We start from the raw sequence: 20,741 nt of genomic DNA, 5'->3' as shown, positions 1-20,741 counted from the left end.
TATATGAGACCACCTTTCAGTCACATCATTCCAATCCAAATGCCAATGACCACAGTATTTGAGACATAAAAAAAACTAAACTGGTGGTGCCCTGTTTGCACAGTACGGTAAATATAAACTATGCATCCACAGAAAAGACAGTCTACCTGTGTAAGTTCTATAAATGTGTCAGCATATGAAAAGCTTGTCCAAACATCATTTTTTTTTTTTTATCCAAATAAAAAAAAACCTTGTCATCTCAAGAAAGCCTCCCTCCTTTGATGGTAAAGAAACCGTGACAACATCCATGACAGGCAGGAGAGGGCTTTGTAATGTCTCTCTTGGTTCACAATATGGGCTGTTTGATAGCAAACAGAGTTTGCCATCAGTGCACCATCTGATGGAATTGTGGGCTGTGTGTGATCTGATCCAATATCCATCATGCCGAGAGGGGGATTTAGATAAATCTTGACGGCTGAGGCTGGGATCTGGCTAGACTAAGAAGTCTGTCTGAAAGCATTATGTGTTTGTGTGGGTGTCATTTGGGACTAAGGGGTAATGTGATAGACAAACTGCAAGGGCATGTATGCAAATTTACTTGTGTTGTGGGTACAGGAGATTTTTTTATAATGTTGGTATAGTGTTTTTTTTAATTTCCATAACAATTATCTGCCACTGAAGTCGTGTTTCGACTAAAGGGAACGGTTTGGTACAGTACGAGGAATAGTACCAAAATATTCTGACAACCGTTCCATTCTTCGGTACCCTTCACTTGGGGTACCAGAGTTAAATGGTAGGGTACAGTCTGGAGGTAGACCAGCTCCACCCATAACAATGATGATTGGACGACAGTCTATTCTCATACAAAGATTGATGTTTGTTGAGACAAACCGCCGCAAACCAATCAAGGTTTTATGTTATTAAGGACCAGGTCACACTTGCATTCTCATGTGCACAATGGTCTGCATGACATAAATGTCATCATCCACTCCATTTGTCCATGGTGACCCTACATGAACAAATCCAGGCACGCCTTCAGTTTCATTTTGTAAGACTGTTTATAATCCCTCGAGCACAACACTTTCAAGTCCAGTTGGTGGTAAGCACTCTTTTTTTGGAGTACCTATACATGAAAAACACATGAGGTAGTGCTCATAAACTACAAGAAAATGCAAATAAGGCCTATTTTCTGGTCCAAATTTGACACCAATGGAATGGAATATAAAATGGATTATGAATGAAAAGAAATTTTTACTGACACAGATCCTTCATTTGAGTATGAATAGAACCGTGTGTTACAGGCCACATCACTCAAAACAACTAGTTGGGTTAAAGTTAAGAATGTCTTTGAGATACCTTTTTAAGGGCACTCAAAAGGCAGCCATGATAGAGTGAGTAATGGCTCAATGAACAAAGACATCTTTATCTTTTGATTCCGCATTCAATTTATATTACTGTGCTTACACGGTTACCATTTCTCCATGTAACCTTTAAAAGATACAATATTGAATTTGATATTTTGGGGATGGATATGGTGAAAAAACATCTAAGAATAATGTGGAATACAGTACAGTAAGTCAAAGAGCTCTGGGAAAACTCTAAGAATTGTGAAGCTCACTGTACCACAATAACGGAGTGAGAAGCAGTTTAAATCATTTTTTTTTTGATTAATCAACCTTTTAAAGTATACTGCATTACAGAGGAGAAAAAAAAGTTTATCTAACCTGCTGATGACAAACAACCCCAAATGTAATGCTAAGATAATGGCTATGAGTGCAATGCCAAAGTGAAGTAATCAGAAGAGTTGCTTCATTCTGCTAAGAGAGTAAATTAGTGTCTGCCAAGGCGAGCCGCCAAAAAAGAAGTGTAAACACAGTCTTTTCGCTCTCAAGAGGGAAAAGATGATTACCTCTCAATTACAAGGCCACGAAGAAGAGAGAAGCCCCATTGCCTCAGTGACAGAAAGAGAGATTACAGGGTGGCGACTGCACTAATGATGATGGGGAAAAGCAAAAGTACTGCAGTTTATCCCAGAGGATACACAAAATTGCAGCAACTAACAGAAATGTGTGGCACTTGGCAAATACGTTGGCGATACTTCAAAATTAAAGATGAAGAGGGAATGGTTTATTTATTGCATGTCTGCTGCCGAGTTAAACAACATTTTCTCTCAAAGCAATATGACACAAACATCCACAGAGGCATTAGTCGGATTTCCGCATATGTAAAGCAGAACTCCAGTGAACATCAGAGACATGTCAGGTCCACAGTGATGAATACTTCTGACATGCAGTGAGTATTACTATTTAATAACCAACAGGCTAACAAACATTAGTAGCTATATTTTTTCTTATGACACACAGGACATTGACCATGGTCATTCTCAGACTACTACTACTACTACTACTACTACTACTACTACTACTACTACTACTACTACTACTACTACTACTACTACTACTACTACTACTACTACTACTACTACTACTACTACTCTCTACCCCTAAGCTATTTCATAAATCCTCACTTGCTAATGTGAAACTGTGGGGAAGGACAACCTAATTACTTTAATTATATTAGAAAAACACTCAAACTGATAAAATGATTATCAGAACAGTTGACGATTAATATACAATTATATTAAGTTGTTTTATTATAAAAAATAAAATTATATAGTTGTTCCAGCCCTAGACTGCACAACAGTACTCTGAAAGGCAGCTCAATTCCTCTGTATCCTTGCTGACATGCTGGCCCAGAACAAAGCTTTGTCATTTGTTAATGAATTCCATGGGCAGTGGTGTTGGCTGCTTTGGGCAGGTAATTAGTCTGAGCAGCAGGAAAAGATCAAAGATAACACTTCCTGTCTTGCCCTCAGGCTGCGACCTCAGATGAGGAAATGAGATATTTCACCATGTGAGAAAAGAAAAAACATAATGAAGCTTAAACTAAAAAGGCACAAAATCATAGTTGCATAGAAAAGTTGTTTCAGGTTCAGTTCATCATGGAACCATCTGTATTTGATAAAACTGGTTGATTAACAGTTCTTTGTCAGCATTTACTTGTTTTCCATCAGTTCCATGTTTTTCTTCATTAAACTGTTCTGTTGTTTTTCTTCGTCATGCATTTGGCAACTTTAATATTATTGTGATAGGTTTAGGACAGCAACAAAGAACAGGCCATCATTTCATGGAAGAGTTCAGACTATCACATATTCAGGATTCTCTCTCTCTCTCTCTCTCTCTCTCTCTCTCTCGATGCTGGCTGAAGCCCTTATCTGACAAAGTGGAGGCCTAAGAGGATAGTGAGAGATAGCACATCTGTGTGTATGTGTGCCAGTTTTATCTTATGTTACAAGTCATTACCCAGCCAAGCCCTACAACATAGTGGCTTTAGATTTTTCAATGCTGCCAGGTGTGTTACATTAACGCAGCACAACCTAGTCCAACATGGTGAAAATTATATATTGCCAAAGTACCTTTGAAAAGATACAAAAGCAATCACTCATGTGGCCCAAATATCCCTGTACCAAGATTACTAAGACTAAAATATTTCAAAAAATTTAAATAGCACAAATCTGTCCTGGACAGACATGGACAACATTTTGTGGCAGAGTCAAGAGTCACAGACACTGAAAAATGTCTGTGGGCTTGACGGGCCAACTCTCCACATTGACAGGATTAAAAGCCCACAGGATTTGGCTGGCCTAGAGTGCTGCTTAGTTCTGCATGTAGCTCTCACAAAATATTTCATTGTAAACGAGGGATAAATGAGATATCCCATCATGTCGAGCAAGCAACTTGTCTGAGTGTGAACACTTTGTTGAATCACGAGTCAACCGATTTAGTATACTGTGACACAATCAAGCAAGTCACATTATTAATAGTGAACAGCAAAGGTGCTCGCAGAAAACAAACCATAACTTCAGACATCAAAACTATGACCTTGTTTAGTTTGTCCATTGAGGTCTATTGTAAAAACATTGTGGTCCAAAATGTTGTCCTACGTAAAAGCTGACCCAGCTCCTCATATAAACATAAAAGGCTAATTTTTGAAAAACAACAATCATACAATCAGGTGATTGAACACTTATTTTATCTTCAATTTCTGTCAAATCAATGCCAATCACATATTTTACACACTGCACCTTTAATGGTATAGCATAATGTAGAAAAAAGAGTGCTAAACCTAAAGCCAGCTAAAGATTATCACTCTTATCACTCCTTCAAGCAGCAAGGAAATGATGATGTGTGCCTCTCTTTGTTGACAGAAAAGCTCCTCCTGGAATGGACCACACTCTGTGCCTGGCACGTGGACATCCTGTTCCTTATTCCACTCTCCCAGCATTCCAAGTGGGATACATCACCTGCTCATGGCTGCCAAGGACAATACATACATCATCCTGTCAGGACTGGAGGTACGATAGAGTGGGAGCAAAGCAAACCTGTGGCACTGCCCTTTGCCCTGAACAACTAGTCTCCAGTGAGAGTACGAGTGTAAACAAAGCCTATTCAAGCAAATGAGGAATATCTGAATTTGAATCAGTGAGTGTGTGAGCAAGAGAGAGCAGGACACACACAGAGAGAGACGGACAGAGAGAGAGAAACAAAACCATAGCAACCATTCAAGCTCATATTCCTCTCACACACACACACAAGATTAAAACTCTTAAACTTGGCTGTACCAAATGACTGAGCAAGGGCCAAAGTCAAGGTAAAGGAGACCCAGCAAGCTTTCTGTAGTCATTATTCACTGGTAAGATATAAGCATGGTAAAAAAACTCTCTGGTCACCCTCAAACTCCTTTTCTATAAATCCTAGTAGTGCAAATTAAATGGCAATAAACCGAGAGGCGAGCAGACAGGGCCCTGTCCACAAACATTGCTCTTTCAGCAATTACTGGGATAAAACAGAATTAAGTGCAGGCTTACATGTATACAGATCAGCACACACCATTAGTATACTGTATGTGGCAAATATCTATAGTGTACCCCAGTATAAACCACAATAGAAAAGCATAACACACTGTACACAGGTCATCAGTTTGACTCAGGCACATGATGTTGTGAGCAGGATTTGATGAACCTTAATAGGTCAGTATGTACATGTACATGTACATCTGCATAAGGAGGTCAGTTAGCTTGGTCATTTTTACATCACATGGCACAATTATGTACAATGTCAATGTCAGCCTGCATTTGTTTTTTAGCTATCACTTTCCACTAGCTCGCTTAAAAGTAGTAGTATATAATCCCCAGGCTCTATGGGAGCATGCATCATCAACTTAGATGAGCACTCCACTCCTTAACATAAGGACCATAAGGACCCAAAGGATAAATAAATCCACTTTTTACAAAGAAAACATAAGCTAGGATGTACACTGTGTACAGTCTCCTGCTGGCAGAGTTTATGTACTTTATAGAATATATACATTTAATATAGAACATTATTATATATTATATTATATTTTTCCAGATTTAGAGACAAGACATTACTTCAGCATTTAAGTGTGAAATTAGCAACATGAGCTTCACTGATAACGCAACATATTGGAGATACAAGCATATCGAAAAATGTAGTCCAATGGCCACGCCAGTTTTGTTCATATGGTTCGCTGCACTATTCTCATTGGCAATAGATGCCTAAACACATAAGCTTGAGTCTAATGCAAAGTCACAAAAAGAGAGCCTTCTAGTACCCCTTTATTGTATGTTTATGTGTTGGCATCTCATTTGCAACGCAATATGTACTTTCACTTCTTTATATTAGAAATACTGTGCTATAATTGTTACTATATTTCTCTTGTACAACAGAAGTATTGCATGGTCATATAAGTGTCATTTGTTGGCCTGTGCTGATGATGAACAAGCATATAATCTTTACAGAGTGGTTTTGTGGTTTACCAGCACCCTTCATTGCCTGCTGTATCATTTAGCTCAACCCAACAGGGCCAACTGATTGAGTATTTTACAGGCAGAGCCTAGTTTAAGATGACAACTAAAGGAGCCTTGTAGAGAAAGGGATTTTTCAATTAAGATCACATCACAGTAGTAAATAGTCCTCCTTAGCATCGTTAGAAACGTTCTGCAAAAAAACAACATAACAGAAATGGATGGCAGAGAGAACACACTGAACAGGCAAAAATGACAGAACAATTATTATGACACTAATGATGTACTAGTTATCCCAAATGAATTACAATCTTCAAACCAAAAACAACTTATTTGGCCCCTGAAGATGATTTATGCTTCTGTGTCAGGGTGTTTGTGAAGGTTACATGTATACAATCTGTGGCTCTGCCAGAGGTGCCACTGCAACTGATGTTTACTTTCTCTAAGATGTATCTACCTTAGACATTAGGGATTTGGGGACATGGACCCTTTCAGGTTACTTTCCCAATAATGCTAAACTGCCTTCACTGTATATCTAGAAGCAATCTCCTCAAAATGAACAATGGTTATACAAGAAAATCTGATTATTTCAAGTTATTCAGAAGAAATGTGTTAGACTCCAAGCAAGCACACAAAGGAGTGTTTAAATAAAACAAAAACCTCACTGCTGGTCCAATGTGTTTAAATCATAGACAAGAGTGCAATATAATTTATAGTTAATGTGTACTATCGACCATCCTCCTCCACAATGATTATCAGTTCCTCACCCAGGCACTGCAAAGCCTGCATCAAGTTGGCTAGCAGCCCTCTGCCAGGGGCTTTGGCCAATATTGAGGATTAAAACCCTACATGTCTATAAATACACCTAGCAGACTAACGTCAGCACCCAGCCAGCTATTGCACTCACCTCTCACTGCTGGAGAATTGTCATGTTTTTTTTTTCTTCTTTTCTGCCTCTCTTGCTTTTAACTTCTCCCTTAGCCTTTCAGTTTCTCAGACTCTCACCGCTTTCTTTTTGGGTTGCCATTTTCCCCTCCAACTCCCTCTTGCATTCCATCTCCCACTCTGCTGTCTCTCTCACTCCATCCCTCTCATACTCTCTTGCTTGGCAGGGACTCTTAATTGGAAACAAGCTGTGAGAAGGCTTTCAGTTTGAGGTTAAAATTGCATCTGACCTGTCTCCTGCTGATTCTCTTCTTCTCTCCCTTGGCTGTTTTACAGGCTCATATAGGGTGGCTGAGAAGAGTTGTGTGAAAGACAGAGTGAGGTGAAGAGGGAGCAAAAAGTTGACTCTTCCCTCTGGCTAGAGACAGCGGGGTCACTACAAGAAAACAAACTGAGTGGAGAACATCTAACTTGTTTTTAGTCCTTGAAAATCTTGCACAGCTCCAATATTTGCATAATCAGGTAACCAAAAGATACTGATTATTCAGACCTCATGGCTACAGATTCCTTTAGTGGGTCCTAGGCCTTCTTTACAATGCAAAGCATTCAACAACTCGGTGCAGTCCGCTCAATTTTTGCAATAATTGCCAACAGCTTGATTTGCAAGAATTCTCATGATGAAATGGTCAGCGTTTCATGGTAACACATGGTAAGATTTAGGCAAGTTGCACCTTTTCACTTATTAAATATCCTTAAATCCACTGTTGATTACTGTACTGACAATGAATACTGATACCAAAATCAAAGTAATCAAGTCTCCAAAGATAGACAAACAGGCAGATCAAGCAGCGTGGATTTGTTTTATGCAGTACAAATATGAGCATCAACATCTGCATATAACTATAATAAATGCTCATATTTCGGGCCCAAGTCTCAGAGGTTTGGCTTCACCACTAACACAATAAGTTGTCAACATGTTAGTCACTGCTACGACTCAGGCCAGCTTTTTTCTGCTCCATGGACATGGAATGATCGACTAGAAACGAACAACCTAAATGCAGGAGTGTAAAGAGTCATCGTCAATAAAACGATTGACATTTTTATTGCCAACACAATGTCACACCATTAGGTATTACTCTGAGGTTCATTAAATCACTACTCATATGAAGTCATGAATGAGTTAGTCTGCTTTGCCGTGACGTGGAACTTGCTAATTACTTTGGTCTTAATTATTTCTGTATTTTTATTTACAAATATAAAAAAACAAAACTTTATATTCGTAAATAACTTATAGTTTTGTTCTCTGTAATCGATACACAAATTTTTATCACCATTTTATCAGAAAAGCTCATGAAAATATGGGCCACGAGTAGTGACAGCCTAAGGATGGTGACTTATTTTATTTAAAAAGATTTGTTGTGTAATCAAAAACAAGTACCGACAGTGTAGTTTGATGCTCAGCCTGCCTGCAATTAAAATGTCCTTTACATAGGTAACACATGTCCATTCACAGTACATCAAACTAACCATATACATACAAAGCGAACATCTGAGACATAAATTCTCAACTCTTACACATAAATGACATGCCCATTACAAGATAATTATAGTGAGAGGCTACATTGTCTGTCACAACTTCCTAGTTGTCAGTGAGAGAGGATAAAGGGGATTTGTTGCACAAAGAGCCATAGCCAGGCACAGCAACTATTACTTCCACCGAGTTTGACAGACTGTACTGTCTGACCCATAGGACTGTGTAACAAGGGTACAACTCTGGCACAATCAACCATGTCAACCTGCAAAAAGAATTAACCACAGCCCCAAAGATGGTTCAGTTCAATCAAAAGCTATTTTCACTGTTCCTTAATTCAGTAAGATGATTATCTTATTATGGAAGAGACAGAAATTGGGCTCAACAGCTCTTAAAATATTAAAAGTTTAAAAACGGGCTACAGTCTTAATCGAAGTCTAAAACTGTTGTCAGACAAATAGTTGCATAATCCGGAGATTGGCTAATATTTGCCCATTTTGCGACATGTTACAAGCAGCTTATTCCAGCTCATCTATTGTTTATAGCACAGTTCAAGTCACAGACATTTATTTGGAAAGTTTAATTATGACACACAAACAAATATTAATCTCCTTGGTAACTGCCATCTTTGACTACTGTCCCACCCATGTCTTTGGCCCCTCCAAGTCTCAATCCCTTGAAAATACATGCACAGCTGGGTGCCAGGCCAGAGATACAGAGAGGGTCTGGGTTTGATTAAAGCTGTAAGTGACTCAGCTTTTGGGGACTGATGAATCACGGTTCTCTGATCTAGTTTAAAAACAGGGACGTCCAAAAAGCAAACCCACTACCCAACTTCCAGACAGACTCAATTAAAACACTTGATGTAATGATAGAGCTTTCATGGTCCAATTTGTTGGATGGTGCCCAGAAGGCAAAATCAAATACAGACCAATACAGCAAAAGAAGAAAACTGTCCAAAGATCAAGACTGAGGCAACATATACTGTACCTATGCTAAGGTGTTAGTAACTTAATTGCTATATTTATTTATATTTTTTTTCTTAAAATAGCAACTTTTTTTACCGTGTGCAGAACAATCACTAATCTGTATTGTTCATTCAAGTAAAAATAGTGTCTGTGAAAATAGGTATCGATTTCTCTTCCCCTTCTTCCTCTGCTAATCTTCCACATTTATTTTTTTCTTCACTCCCATGTCTGAACTCACCGAGGACAGGATGTGTTCTAGTGTTACCAGCGTCTTTTCAGGCTGACTTAAGTTACTTTTCATTGACAGTAGTTGGCTACACTGACAATCTCCAACATAGGAATATGACAGCGAACGACAGCGGTGACAAATATAGGGACAGTGAATGCCAGTGCAAGAAAGAGGTGGGACTATAAATGCACTAGTTTTTCCAAAGTAGTGCATTTATGGTCTACACAAAAACGCAACGTCCGCGTTTTGAGATTTTCACACTCTGGGACCCACTTTCCAAAAATACCAATTTGGGGCTCCCAAAACGCTGCTTCCGTGTGGATGAAACACCCATACGATAATAAAAAATGTGGATTCACCCACGCTCGTTTCCTTGTGGACAGGCCATAAAAAAGATTCGCAAAACAACCAAATCCTGTTTTATAAAACAGCCATGTACCAAAAGGTATTTTTAACCAGAACTATTAACAAAACAACTTTAAAACTTATGCACTTTTCTCTTTGCTTTGCCAGGGTACACAATAGGAAAATAACTTTTCAAAACATTTTAATCCTGAACTACTATAGGGTGTGATCTTGCACACTGATTCATAACAAGAGTATAACCCAGTCATGGCACAATTGGGCTTAATCTCCTTTTACACAACTTATTTAAGACAGAAATGTTGTGCCTTTATTTTGCCTCTCTGTTTAGTACAAAGAGGTATGAACACAGAATGACCTACAATTGTTCTTTATTCTTTCTGTGGCGAGTGGCAGCAGTAAAACTGTGAGAAAGGGAGTTCCAGCATGTGGTGCCAATGATATTGTGTTATGTCACTTTTCTGATGTAGGGATAAACACACTGCCTAAATTCACACTTGCAGGTGTCAATATTATTTTATACATGCCTCATTTAGGGTCAAGTAAAAGAGTGAAACAGGTGTAACCAAATCAGTTCATCAGCTGATGCGTTTTTCTTTGCAAATCAGCTTTAATTGACAGAGCATTTTCTACAAAAAGGGAGGGCAGAATTTATGTATAAATAAGTGGGCATGAAATGCACTTCCCCTGTTTCAATGACCAACAACCGCCACTAGTTTCACGACCATATCAACTTTATCATAATTCTACAAGCAAAAAGGAGAGTGTAAGATGAAAATGCAAAGTTAATGCATTTTATTTAAATTAATAGGAAATCTGCAGTCAACGAAGGATCAAGGCAAAGCTGGTTGAGTGATGGTGGTGTGGCTTACTTTGGATGTACTGGCTGAAAGCCACAGAATATTCTGAGGCCAAGCAATTAGGCTAAGCTGACGAGGGCTAGAGATACCTAAAGCCTTTCTCTCCCCAATACTATTTAATAACAGGCAGATTAATTTTTCCTGTGAGTAGTAGCTCTGATACCAACCATCTGAGTGAAATCACTCTGAAAGCACTTGACAGCAAGCACTCAACTGGCAGAAAGAGAGTAGATAGCTTTCGTCCTAAGATTGCTATGGAGAATGTTATTTTCCGAATCCAACGAATGAAACACTGAAGCCAATACCTGCATTGGCACACACAAACATGAGAATCAACGCTAAGCAAACACATCAGATATTATGACATGAAAAACAGAAAATCAAAACCACCTAATAACTTAAAGGAATGGAATAAATATTGGCAATATCTTCAGCTCAGCCATTTTAAAGCCCCTACAACAGAAATGCTGTCTGTGGGTCAGTAGGTTTGGACACATAGATACGCAAAACCTTTAGAAGCAATGAAGCAAAACACCCATAACCTAACTGGGTCTAATCAGCTATGTTTAATTTTCCCGAAATCATCATATTCCTATAATACAACCCTTTTATTTAAGAAAACAATAGAGAATGCCAGTGTGAAATGCAACATATTATTTAAGTCTTACACTCATACAGCACTATGTTGTTACATCTCTCCTCTTACCCTTTCCCACTGCTGTTCCTAGTAGTATTATCTATAATTATACATCCTAAAGCAGAGTAGACACTACTTCCTGTTTACAGCAGCATATACATGTCCAGTGTACACGAATGATCATCATGTGATGTGCACTTAGGCATAGTGTGAGATCATTCTAATACAGAGCTTTAATATTATCTCCATATATCTTGATGGAGTTTGCTAAATTTCCAAAACATTGATGGACATTGATCAATAAATGTTGGTCAAGTGTCATAACTGACCCCTAAACATTATATGAAATGGTTGGCCATTTAAGTTAAACATTATTGAGGGTCAATCACTGCAGGTCCCCCCCAACAACTAAGGGGTCACACAGGATGCAGTGTTGGGGCCAGGACATTCCTGGCTGATGCAGTTGGGTTTGTCTTGGAAATGACTGAGCAAACAGGGGCCAGAGTAGCTTCCCCTTACTGGCACCAGTGCTTTGTCCCTGTTAATCCATTCCAAAGAGCTACAGTCAAACACCCAGCACCATACAGTCACCAGTAACAACATAGCACAGTCTGTTGTGACGTAGAATTAATCCCACTGACCAAAGCAGGGAGACAGACATCAGGGTGCTCATCAGATTTGGGCAAAGAAAACAAAATAGTTGAACTACAAAACTGAGTGATGGTCACAGAGTAACTTCTTGAAGCAAAATGCTATGCAGTATATCCTTCAGTGGGGGATGAGACAAGTTAAAGAGGGTATTATAAAGTAATATTTAACTTCTCATTTGTAATCGGACGTGATCATTTCCCATATACCCTTCGTATCATGATCACTTCAGCTATTCATACAATTTCAGCCAGAGAAAATCAATTGAATTACTTCAATACTGTGGCTCCTGGGGCTGATATTAAAGCAAATCTACTTAACTGTGCAATGTGATTAGTAGTTAAATTACTCATGAGACATGCAGGCTAACTTTTCATTGCGTGTTTTTTGTTGAGTAAAACAACGTCGCAATATTTATTTGAAATTCCCAAACCCAGACTTTCTCATGTCTGGGTAGTATTTGGCACATTATGAGCCAAGAGCCAACATTTGTGGATTTTGTATTTGATTTTGGATTTCTATTTTAGGAGAAGCTTTAATCACTTACATTACTAAACAAAAACAAGAAATCAAGATCAACCATTTATTTACTCTGTGTTGTGTAAATTAAGGTCTGAATGGTTATCTTGAATTTAAGTTCACAATTGACTAGGGGCTGGGCAATCTGGCTGTAAATGGTTTAAATTATAAAGCTTTTTAAAATCATAAATATCACATAAAGTTTGGGATTTGCTTAAGAATGCTAAATGCCACTTTTTCCGTCTCCGACATACTACCGGTATCACATTCTTTAGTCTTCAGATACCGGCATCAGTACGATACATTCTTTCTACAGCTTTTAAATACTCAAGTTTACTAAGGAAACTACTGAGCTGTTTGAGATTACCACCTTCCCATGAATGCTATTTTAAAAAATATAATAACATAATTACTCAACCTCCAAAGATTAAGTAAGTTAAAATTGTTGTCACAGCTTTTCATTTTCATTGATGCAAAAGTGATGCATTTGTGATATGTAGGGCTTACAATTGTATTGTATTTTACAGTTTTCTTTTACCAATATCCAATCCATTGACCAGTATCGACCCGATACAGATACAGAGAATATCATACTGGCTCATACCTGTTTTTGCTCAAAGGTGAAGTTAAAAACTGTTTATTTTGGTTTTTTTGTCCCCCAAAGTTATAACATTACAACATATTGTTGTTGAACTAATTCCCAGCTCTTCATTGAATAGTTGTGGGTACTCACTTGTCATATTCTGCATTGTCTTTGTCACAGCGTGCATCCTGGTGCTTCTGCCAGTCCTTCCCATGCTTGCAAGTGGTGAGGAGGACCACATCCTCTGAGTTATGAACATGATATAAAGCGTTCCTTGTGTCTGAACCTATTCCAGTCAGGTACCTCTTCCCCTTAAAGACAAGCATATACTTCCGATAAGGGGGTATGGTATTATGCTTGAGGTACCCTCTTTGACCTCCTGTCTTAGGGTGGTCTTTAGAGAAAAGTGGAATTGAAACATCAAAGTTTGGCCTAAAGTTCTCAGTACTGAAGCTGGCCTTAGCCAACATGGCAAGGCCAATGTCGAAGCCGAGGTCTTCCGTGTAGTCTGGCCAGGTGCCGGAGTACAAGTTGAAGATCATGTGGTTCTTGCCCCCATTCCACAGAGGAAGGCTCTGGATTTTTGCTCTCAAGTTGTGCACATACTGGGGTGAAAGCTGGTCCCGGTCCAGTGTGTCTAGACTCAGGACAAACAAGCATGCCTGTGCTGGGTCAGGTGTATAAAACCTCGAAGCTTCAATGGAGGACAAGATGTTCTGGTAACTCTCTGACATCTTATCTCCTTTCTGCTGGGGGTGGACATAAATTTTAAAACCATTCCTCTCACACATGGAGAAATCAAAGCAGGACTCCATTCTGCAGCGTTTCCCAGAGTAAACGCCTGAGTTGGCGTCCCTCTTCTGCCTAGGTGACAGATGCTCATTGTGGTCATCGCTCCAGTCTTGGTCCCAGGAGCTGAAATGCTGCAGGTAGCCGGGGAGGCGACGCCACCGAGCCCCCGAGTGATAACCAGTGAGGCTGTCATCACGCCGACTGTGTCCCCGTCTGGAGAGCGGGACTTGTATCCCTCCAAAACAAAACAGCAGGATGAGACACGCACTGGCGGAGAATAGAATTAAGTAGCGTTTTTTGGCCTGCATGTGTCCTTCGATGTAAAATAAGATGTCTGGCGATAAATCCAAGTCGTCCACAAGTTTTGGTTTCACCACCTCCTGCGGGAACGCTCCGCCATCTTCCCACGGGCTGCAAGGGCTGTGCGCTCACGTCTCCCACCTTCTGCTTCAGATGTCTTTCACAGATCCGGGAGCTGATCCAACGCATGTGGGCGATTTATAATGTTCATCCACACCTCGTCTCCTCGTCAATAATAGAATCGATTTATTGACAACCGCTTCTCCTGTAAAACTGAGTGAACAGATACACTCAAATCTGGGCACCGAAAGTGGCTTCCTACTTTCCCTGCCTTTACTTTGCTCCAAATATTTACTTTAACACAGAGTATCGCTTGTTAGCTAACGAGAGCCATACGGAAACAACGACGACGCAAAAATAGCACCAACTTGAGTCTGTGTGTAACCAGACTTGTTGCCTGAATAGTTAACTCTTTTAACATATTACCAACCAGAAGGGAACATGAGCCCTAAAACAAATCAGCATTTAATCTGTAAACGTCGCCTAAAACATCTCAAAAACGTACCGACACATACAAGTATCATTAACTGTGTTTGGTACATTTATACAGAGTTTAAACAGCCGCATTAGCTAGCTAGCTAGCGAGCTAACTACCTGCCTAGTTTCTGAAAACATTCCCAGTTAGCTTGTTAGCAAAGCGGGCGAATCAAAGTAGATTTATCGCTGGTTGTGGAAGTAAAGGCGGACAGACACCCTCTCCTCTCCGGCTACAACCCAGTCTCTCCGTTCGACCACAGCATGTATTTGGCTCTCTCACCACGAAACAGATAGCCTAGCGTCCCCGGTAAGTGTTGAGGCAGTGGGTCGCTTTCTCTCACACACACGCGAAGACGAGAGGTGCCGTGGAGACTGCAAGCGAAGCAAAGCGGCACAGACAGCGCTGAGTCCCAACAGGACGACCGCTGATAATGAGGTGACGTTCTTCTACGGCGCACGGTGCGTTATCATTGGCTCGCGCTACATCCCAAGCGGGCGGAGCTTCCAGTGGACCCATTAAAATCCATGCGAAACAGCATAGAAGAGGAATATATACAGGAAGCACTACTTGAAACAAACGAGGCCATGAAGGAACAGACGGTCCTAGCCATTTTGGTGTCAGGGAGGATTGAGTATTGGTGCCCACACCACGCCCACCACAACGCTGCTTTTAAAAGTCCTGTGTTTAAAATTAAGGTGCAAAAATGTAATATACCCATGGTTCTCAAACTGTGGATATGTGTACCACCAGTGGTATGCAAACGTGATCTGGCGGTATGTGATTGGCGTGGAGTGTGTAGTAAATGAAACAAATAATAATAAATTAAATAATAACAATTAGAGTCACCTTATCTCTCACTCCATCTTAATCTAATTTTGCTATAGCAGTGTGTGAAGCTTATGTGAGGATGAGAAAGCCAATTATCTTATTGGGAATAAATCTGCCTCCTGTGATAAGTTTTAAGCTGGCATTGGTGAAAGTTTTGAGAACCACTGGAATATACTATGCATGACTATATTTCTTCAAGTCTATTGTTGCTTTAAAATAAAACGTGTTTAAAAAGGGTTTTGCTTTATCAAGGCTGCCATCTTGTGACACTGTTTCTACAGCAGCCTGGACAGGAAATGTTGATGGTCAGTGGTGCAAATAGTCTCTTTTCTTCTTTCTGGATTTATTTACGTTGTTCAGAAAAAGACCCACAGGCAACACATAGAATGTAAACTTTAGGAAAAAAAAGAGATGTACAGATAAATTCATAATGTTCAGTCAAACAGAAATAGAATACTGTAGAAAACATTATATGAATAAGGACCATCTGGACAATGGCACTGCCACGTATTAGCCAGGTGTTTTTTGGCGTTTACTATAAGCCACAATTGTGTTTTCACAGCTGCTCTGGTCCAAAAAATAGTAGAAGTGATATTTCAGAAGCAGGGAAAGAGGAAGGAGGAATGTGAAGCTGCGTTCCTCAGGAGCTGTGGACCAGTTCTCTGTGCTGCCCCACTTCCCCATGGACTACTGATCAAAAGACAGAGAGGTATGACCACCTTCTCATTTTCTACCTCCTCCGTTTGTATTTGTCTCTCCTCTCTCTCTCTCTCTCTCTCTCACTCTCAGATCCGCTCCTGCCTTTTCTTTCTCTTACTATCTCTATCATGCTTTCTGCTGCACCCTCTGTGGTATGTTTTTCTTCCCATCTCTTCTCTCTTTCATCCCTTTAACTGATTTATGAGGGAGGGTGTTTATTGATGGATGTCGCTCATCAAGCTCTTAGAAGTGGTCTGTCCATGTGGAATTGTGACAGTCCCCCACTTTAAGTTTTGGAATGTATTGTTGCACTTTCAGGCTCATTCAAATTCGGCTGCCTCACTTTAATATATGCACACACACATGCATAAGCAAACACACACACAAACACACTGTATATGTCTTTGTGCAGTTATTATCCCCAGCTTAATGGAAATGTGGCGATGCTGTCTCCCTGCTGTTGCATTGTGTTTGCTGAGCTGTGTTTGCTGAGCACTGGCCAGATTCAGAGCAGCAGGGTGACTGAGCCAGAGCAGCTCTCCCACTGTGTGATAAACACAACTATGCCAGTTTCTAATTTGGAGGCACCCAGGTCAGCGTAGTTTTCCCAGCCAGCGAGTCAGCCAGCCAAGCAACTAAACAGCCAAATGGTAATTCATTATTACCCCACGAGTACATTTTAAGGTCACTGATTCTCCGTTTCTTAATAATTCTAATGCTGTGCAGATTTGTCATTACAGTTCACATTCATATTTGCAATTAAAATACAAACTGTGTCACAAAACAAAGCACACATATGCATGATTACTCGTGTGCAGACACACACACACACACACACACACACTGTGAATGCTGTGTGTGTGTCTCTTTCATGTAGCGCACAGCCTTGGATGTGATAATTTAACGTTCCCTGGTGACTGAGGCCGACAGCCTTGGTGGGGAGCCTCATCCATATGTGTTGATGCTGAAATACACAAATCACATGTGAGTGCGAATGGTGAAATTAAGAGTGTGGGTGTATGTGTGTGTGGCATATGGGAACAGACGTGTCTCCGTGCAGAAAGAGCCGCTGTGAGGATTTAATTGGGGAACTACCGCTACTTGATGTACTGTAGTCTTCATATAGCACCTGTCCCCTAGTGGGAACAATCCATATATAGACTAGGGATGCTGGAGTGTGATTTCAGAATCACAACGCAGTAGCCCGTAACATATGTGTTATCTTTATCATGTTACAGGAGAAGATCAATGTCACTATCATAGCTTTGCATTAGACATGACGTGTACTGCTACAGCCTTTTTTAGATAATGAGTTGTTTTTCATGAATACGGGAAGGTGGGTTAGAGATGGGCTACAAATTCAATCTATACTGTGTATATATACATGCATATATATAATAAGGAAGGATGGAAGGATGTCGTACTTTTGTGCTGCTTGAGGCTGCACACATTACTTTTCAAACAAGGTCCCAGATCATTTTACTACTAATCTACTGCAGGTTTACATTTTTGTTGGAATGAAATGTTCTAATGTCCAATGAAATAACGGTCTATATTTTTTCTGTAATGAATACAAACAATGTAATATATCATTAAAACCAGTTAAATGTCAACATTATTACATATTTAGAAATATAGAAGAAGCGGTGAGGTTTGCACAGGATGGCTCCACCATCTTGTAAGACATTTGTCTGGCGATAATCAGTATATCACTGACATAAATGATCCTAAATCTACTGTCAAAATAATAATGTGCCATTTAAAGTTAAACAGCGATCGCATGGATAGTCTTGTTTCTCGAAAGATCACATTTCTTAATTTTCTCATTGTCCCAAAAAGCCTTTTTTCATAATGTTGATATATTGTCTCAATAAATATGTCACTAGAGACCATGGCACAATTAAATGTTCACCCCCAATAAATTCAGAATGTCTGCTTCTGCTTTAGCAGTAATTTCTGTGATGTGCTTCAGTCATAAGGGCCTGTCACATAAATTTGAATGGCAGACACAAAAAGCTCTGACCCTGACAATACATTCAGCCTTTATACCCAGTAGTTTTGCTGAATTAGCTAAATTATTTGATATTTGCATTTGCCTTTAGATGGTGTAATAATGGATTTGAGAAGACCAAATGGATTAAAAAGACAGTGATTAAAGTTCTGCTCTACGTGAATCCAGTATCGATATAATCATGGTCACAATAATCACACAGGAGATGCCATGATCTGAATTTCTAATGTTTGTGTGACAAAAAAGAAAGATTCTTCCGAAATGAGAAGAACAAACAATATCAGTGAATGTGTGCAATATTACGACCTCCTTGTGCACAGCGACGTGTGTGTGTGTGTGTGTGTGTGCAAACATCGCAATCAGAGATTGAGATCAGGTTCAATTATACATGCAATAACTTAAAGCTCTCAGCAGACCAAGAAACCATTAATATGGTAATATGTATGACAAAACAAATAGGAAAAAGGGGAAAAAAAAGAGATATCTGCTGCTTGATCAAATGTGATATAGCATTTCCACAATCACCCTGTGCTGTTTGTCCTGAAACCACTCGTACAGGTGACGTAATAACCCTTCTCCTGGCCATTTGTGTCTGTGCGCAATAACTAATAGTGCTGAATTTGTGTAAGCTGTGTACTCATGGGGAAAGTTGAAAACCGACATACATGTCAAGTAAGTGAAATGCTAGTCCTCAGAGACAAACCCTTTTAGGGCATGAAGGGCAAATCTCTCTCCACAACACTGTACACTTTACATAGTATCTTCATTATTTTACAGACATTTTAGAGTTAAAATTAATAGAGGTTATTCTTTTTTTGAAATATAGTTTGTTTACATTTGTATTAAATCGTTTTTTAAAATATTTTTTTTGTTTCTATAGCTGTTTAACTTTTCTGTACCTTCTGGTTTTTGTAGCTCTCCCCTCCAGCACAATATTATCGGCACAAGATTTTCAGTCGAGACTGGCAATAAAATGTACGATCAGATATCGACTAATGACTAACAGTTGGCTGAATAGGCTGCTTACTCCTTGACTTCTATGCTTGTGGCCTCTCCAACTATTTTTTTTGTGTTTATTTATTTTATTTATTTATTTTAAATTAATTTCACTACATAGGAGAGATTAGATCCTTGGGGTTGGGCCTTTCGGGATCGGCAGTGCTTGTGATTGTGTAAATTACCAGTTGCTAGAAGTTGCAGATCGACTTACATACTATACAGTTAGTAGTGACTGATGAAAAATTATCCATGTGCTTTGATATAGAAAATGAAGGATGCATTGCTCTAGAGTTGGAACTCACGATTATTTTCATAATCGATTAATCTGTTGATTATTTTCTCAATTAATTGAGTAATCGTTTGGTTCATGAAATGTGTAAAAAATATTGATCAGTGCTGGTCAAACTCTGGAAATGATGTCTTGTTTTTGTCCACAAACCAAAATGATTCAGTTTTGATGATTTCTTTTTTTATGGAGCAAAGAAACCAGAAAATATTCTGAAACAATCAGAAATCTTGTTTAATCATGAAAAAAGCTTTAAACCGATGAATCAATTATCAAAATAGTTGACGATTAATGATGGATTAATAATCGAGTAGTTTTTTTTAGCGCTACAATGCTCGTTGACATAATTGACATTGATATTTATGTTTCGCCCAGTGATGCTTTTCATACTTAATATGTAGTCGTGTTTATTGTCCAACATAAAATATCCTAATTAAATTCTTACAGCAATATCAAAGGTAACACTATAAAGGTAATCACTTCAATATTAATATAAACCCACCATACATGGCAGCTCATTTTTATCTGCGAGTAGACTTGAGCGATGTGTGTGAAATATTGGCTGACATGTGAGCAGAGAGCGCAGGGCAGAGTGTGTATCCTGTCTCAGTCCAGTGAGAGAAACCTGCTGTGGACAGCTCTGACTTCAAGGGCCTGAAAAAGATCAATGAGGAAGAATAGCTGTGGGACTGGACTACAAATTGAGCAGCCTTTAATCACCTCACACAATTCACAGCGGTGTGAAAGTTCCCACCATGAAAGGGTTTAATCACTGGCGGTGCTGAATAGAGTCAACTGGCTGGTAATAAAGGGCACACAGGGCCTGAGGGGACACGTGCACACATGCATTCGGAAAAAAAAAAAAATGCACCTCCAGACACACGCAAACACATGCGTGAACACATGTCTGTCCGCGCCGCTCTTGCATACAAAGTGCTTTAAAACAGCCCTCTTCAAGCTGCTGAATACTGATAACGCGCTAGTTTATAAATCTCCGAGTCACTCTTGACAATGTTATCCAAAGTCTTTAGTGGGGTGAGCTTGTTATCACACCATGTAGCTCACAGGTAAAAGGCAATCACCATTTGTCAGCCAATGCAGGAGTTTCACTGATGAATGATAATTACCTGACCCACCAGTGAATGTCTGGCAGGCTACTCAGGGAATGAGAGCTAAGATCTGTCAATGCTCTTAATGGG

The 20,741-nt window shown here is 39.5% G+C and overlaps 1 protein-coding gene across 2 annotated transcripts in view; it reads right to left on the bottom strand.

Annotated features, from left to right (window-relative positions):
- LOC131471511 (exostosin-1a-like) overlaps positions 1 to 15,160 on the bottom strand; it is a 37,151-nt gene extending 21,991 nt beyond the window's left edge. Inside the window, exons 1-2 of one of the 2 annotated variants that reach the window (XM_058648103.1) lie at positions 14,999 to 15,160; positions 13,240 to 14,454 (exon numbers count right to left, since the gene is read on the bottom strand). In XM_058648103.1, the coding sequence (XP_058504086.1) occupies positions 13,240 to 14,189 (950 nt within the window). In that variant the 5' untranslated portion in view covers positions 14,190 to 14,454; positions 14,999 to 15,160. Of the gene's footprint in view, positions 1 to 13,239 lie in introns of both variants that reach the window. The other variant, XM_058648102.1, reaches the window with a different exon arrangement.
- Positions 15,161 to 20,741: the final 5,581 nt, after the last annotated feature.

This window comes from Solea solea, chromosome 13 (genome assembly GCF_958295425.1).
Source record: "Solea solea chromosome 13, fSolSol10.1, whole genome shotgun sequence".
In the NCBI taxonomy this organism is placed as follows: domain Eukaryota; kingdom Metazoa; phylum Chordata; class Actinopteri; order Pleuronectiformes; family Soleidae; genus Solea; species Solea solea.
The sequence above is the reverse complement of the archived record's forward strand: the minus strand, read 5'-3'. Positions and strand labels throughout refer to the sequence as shown.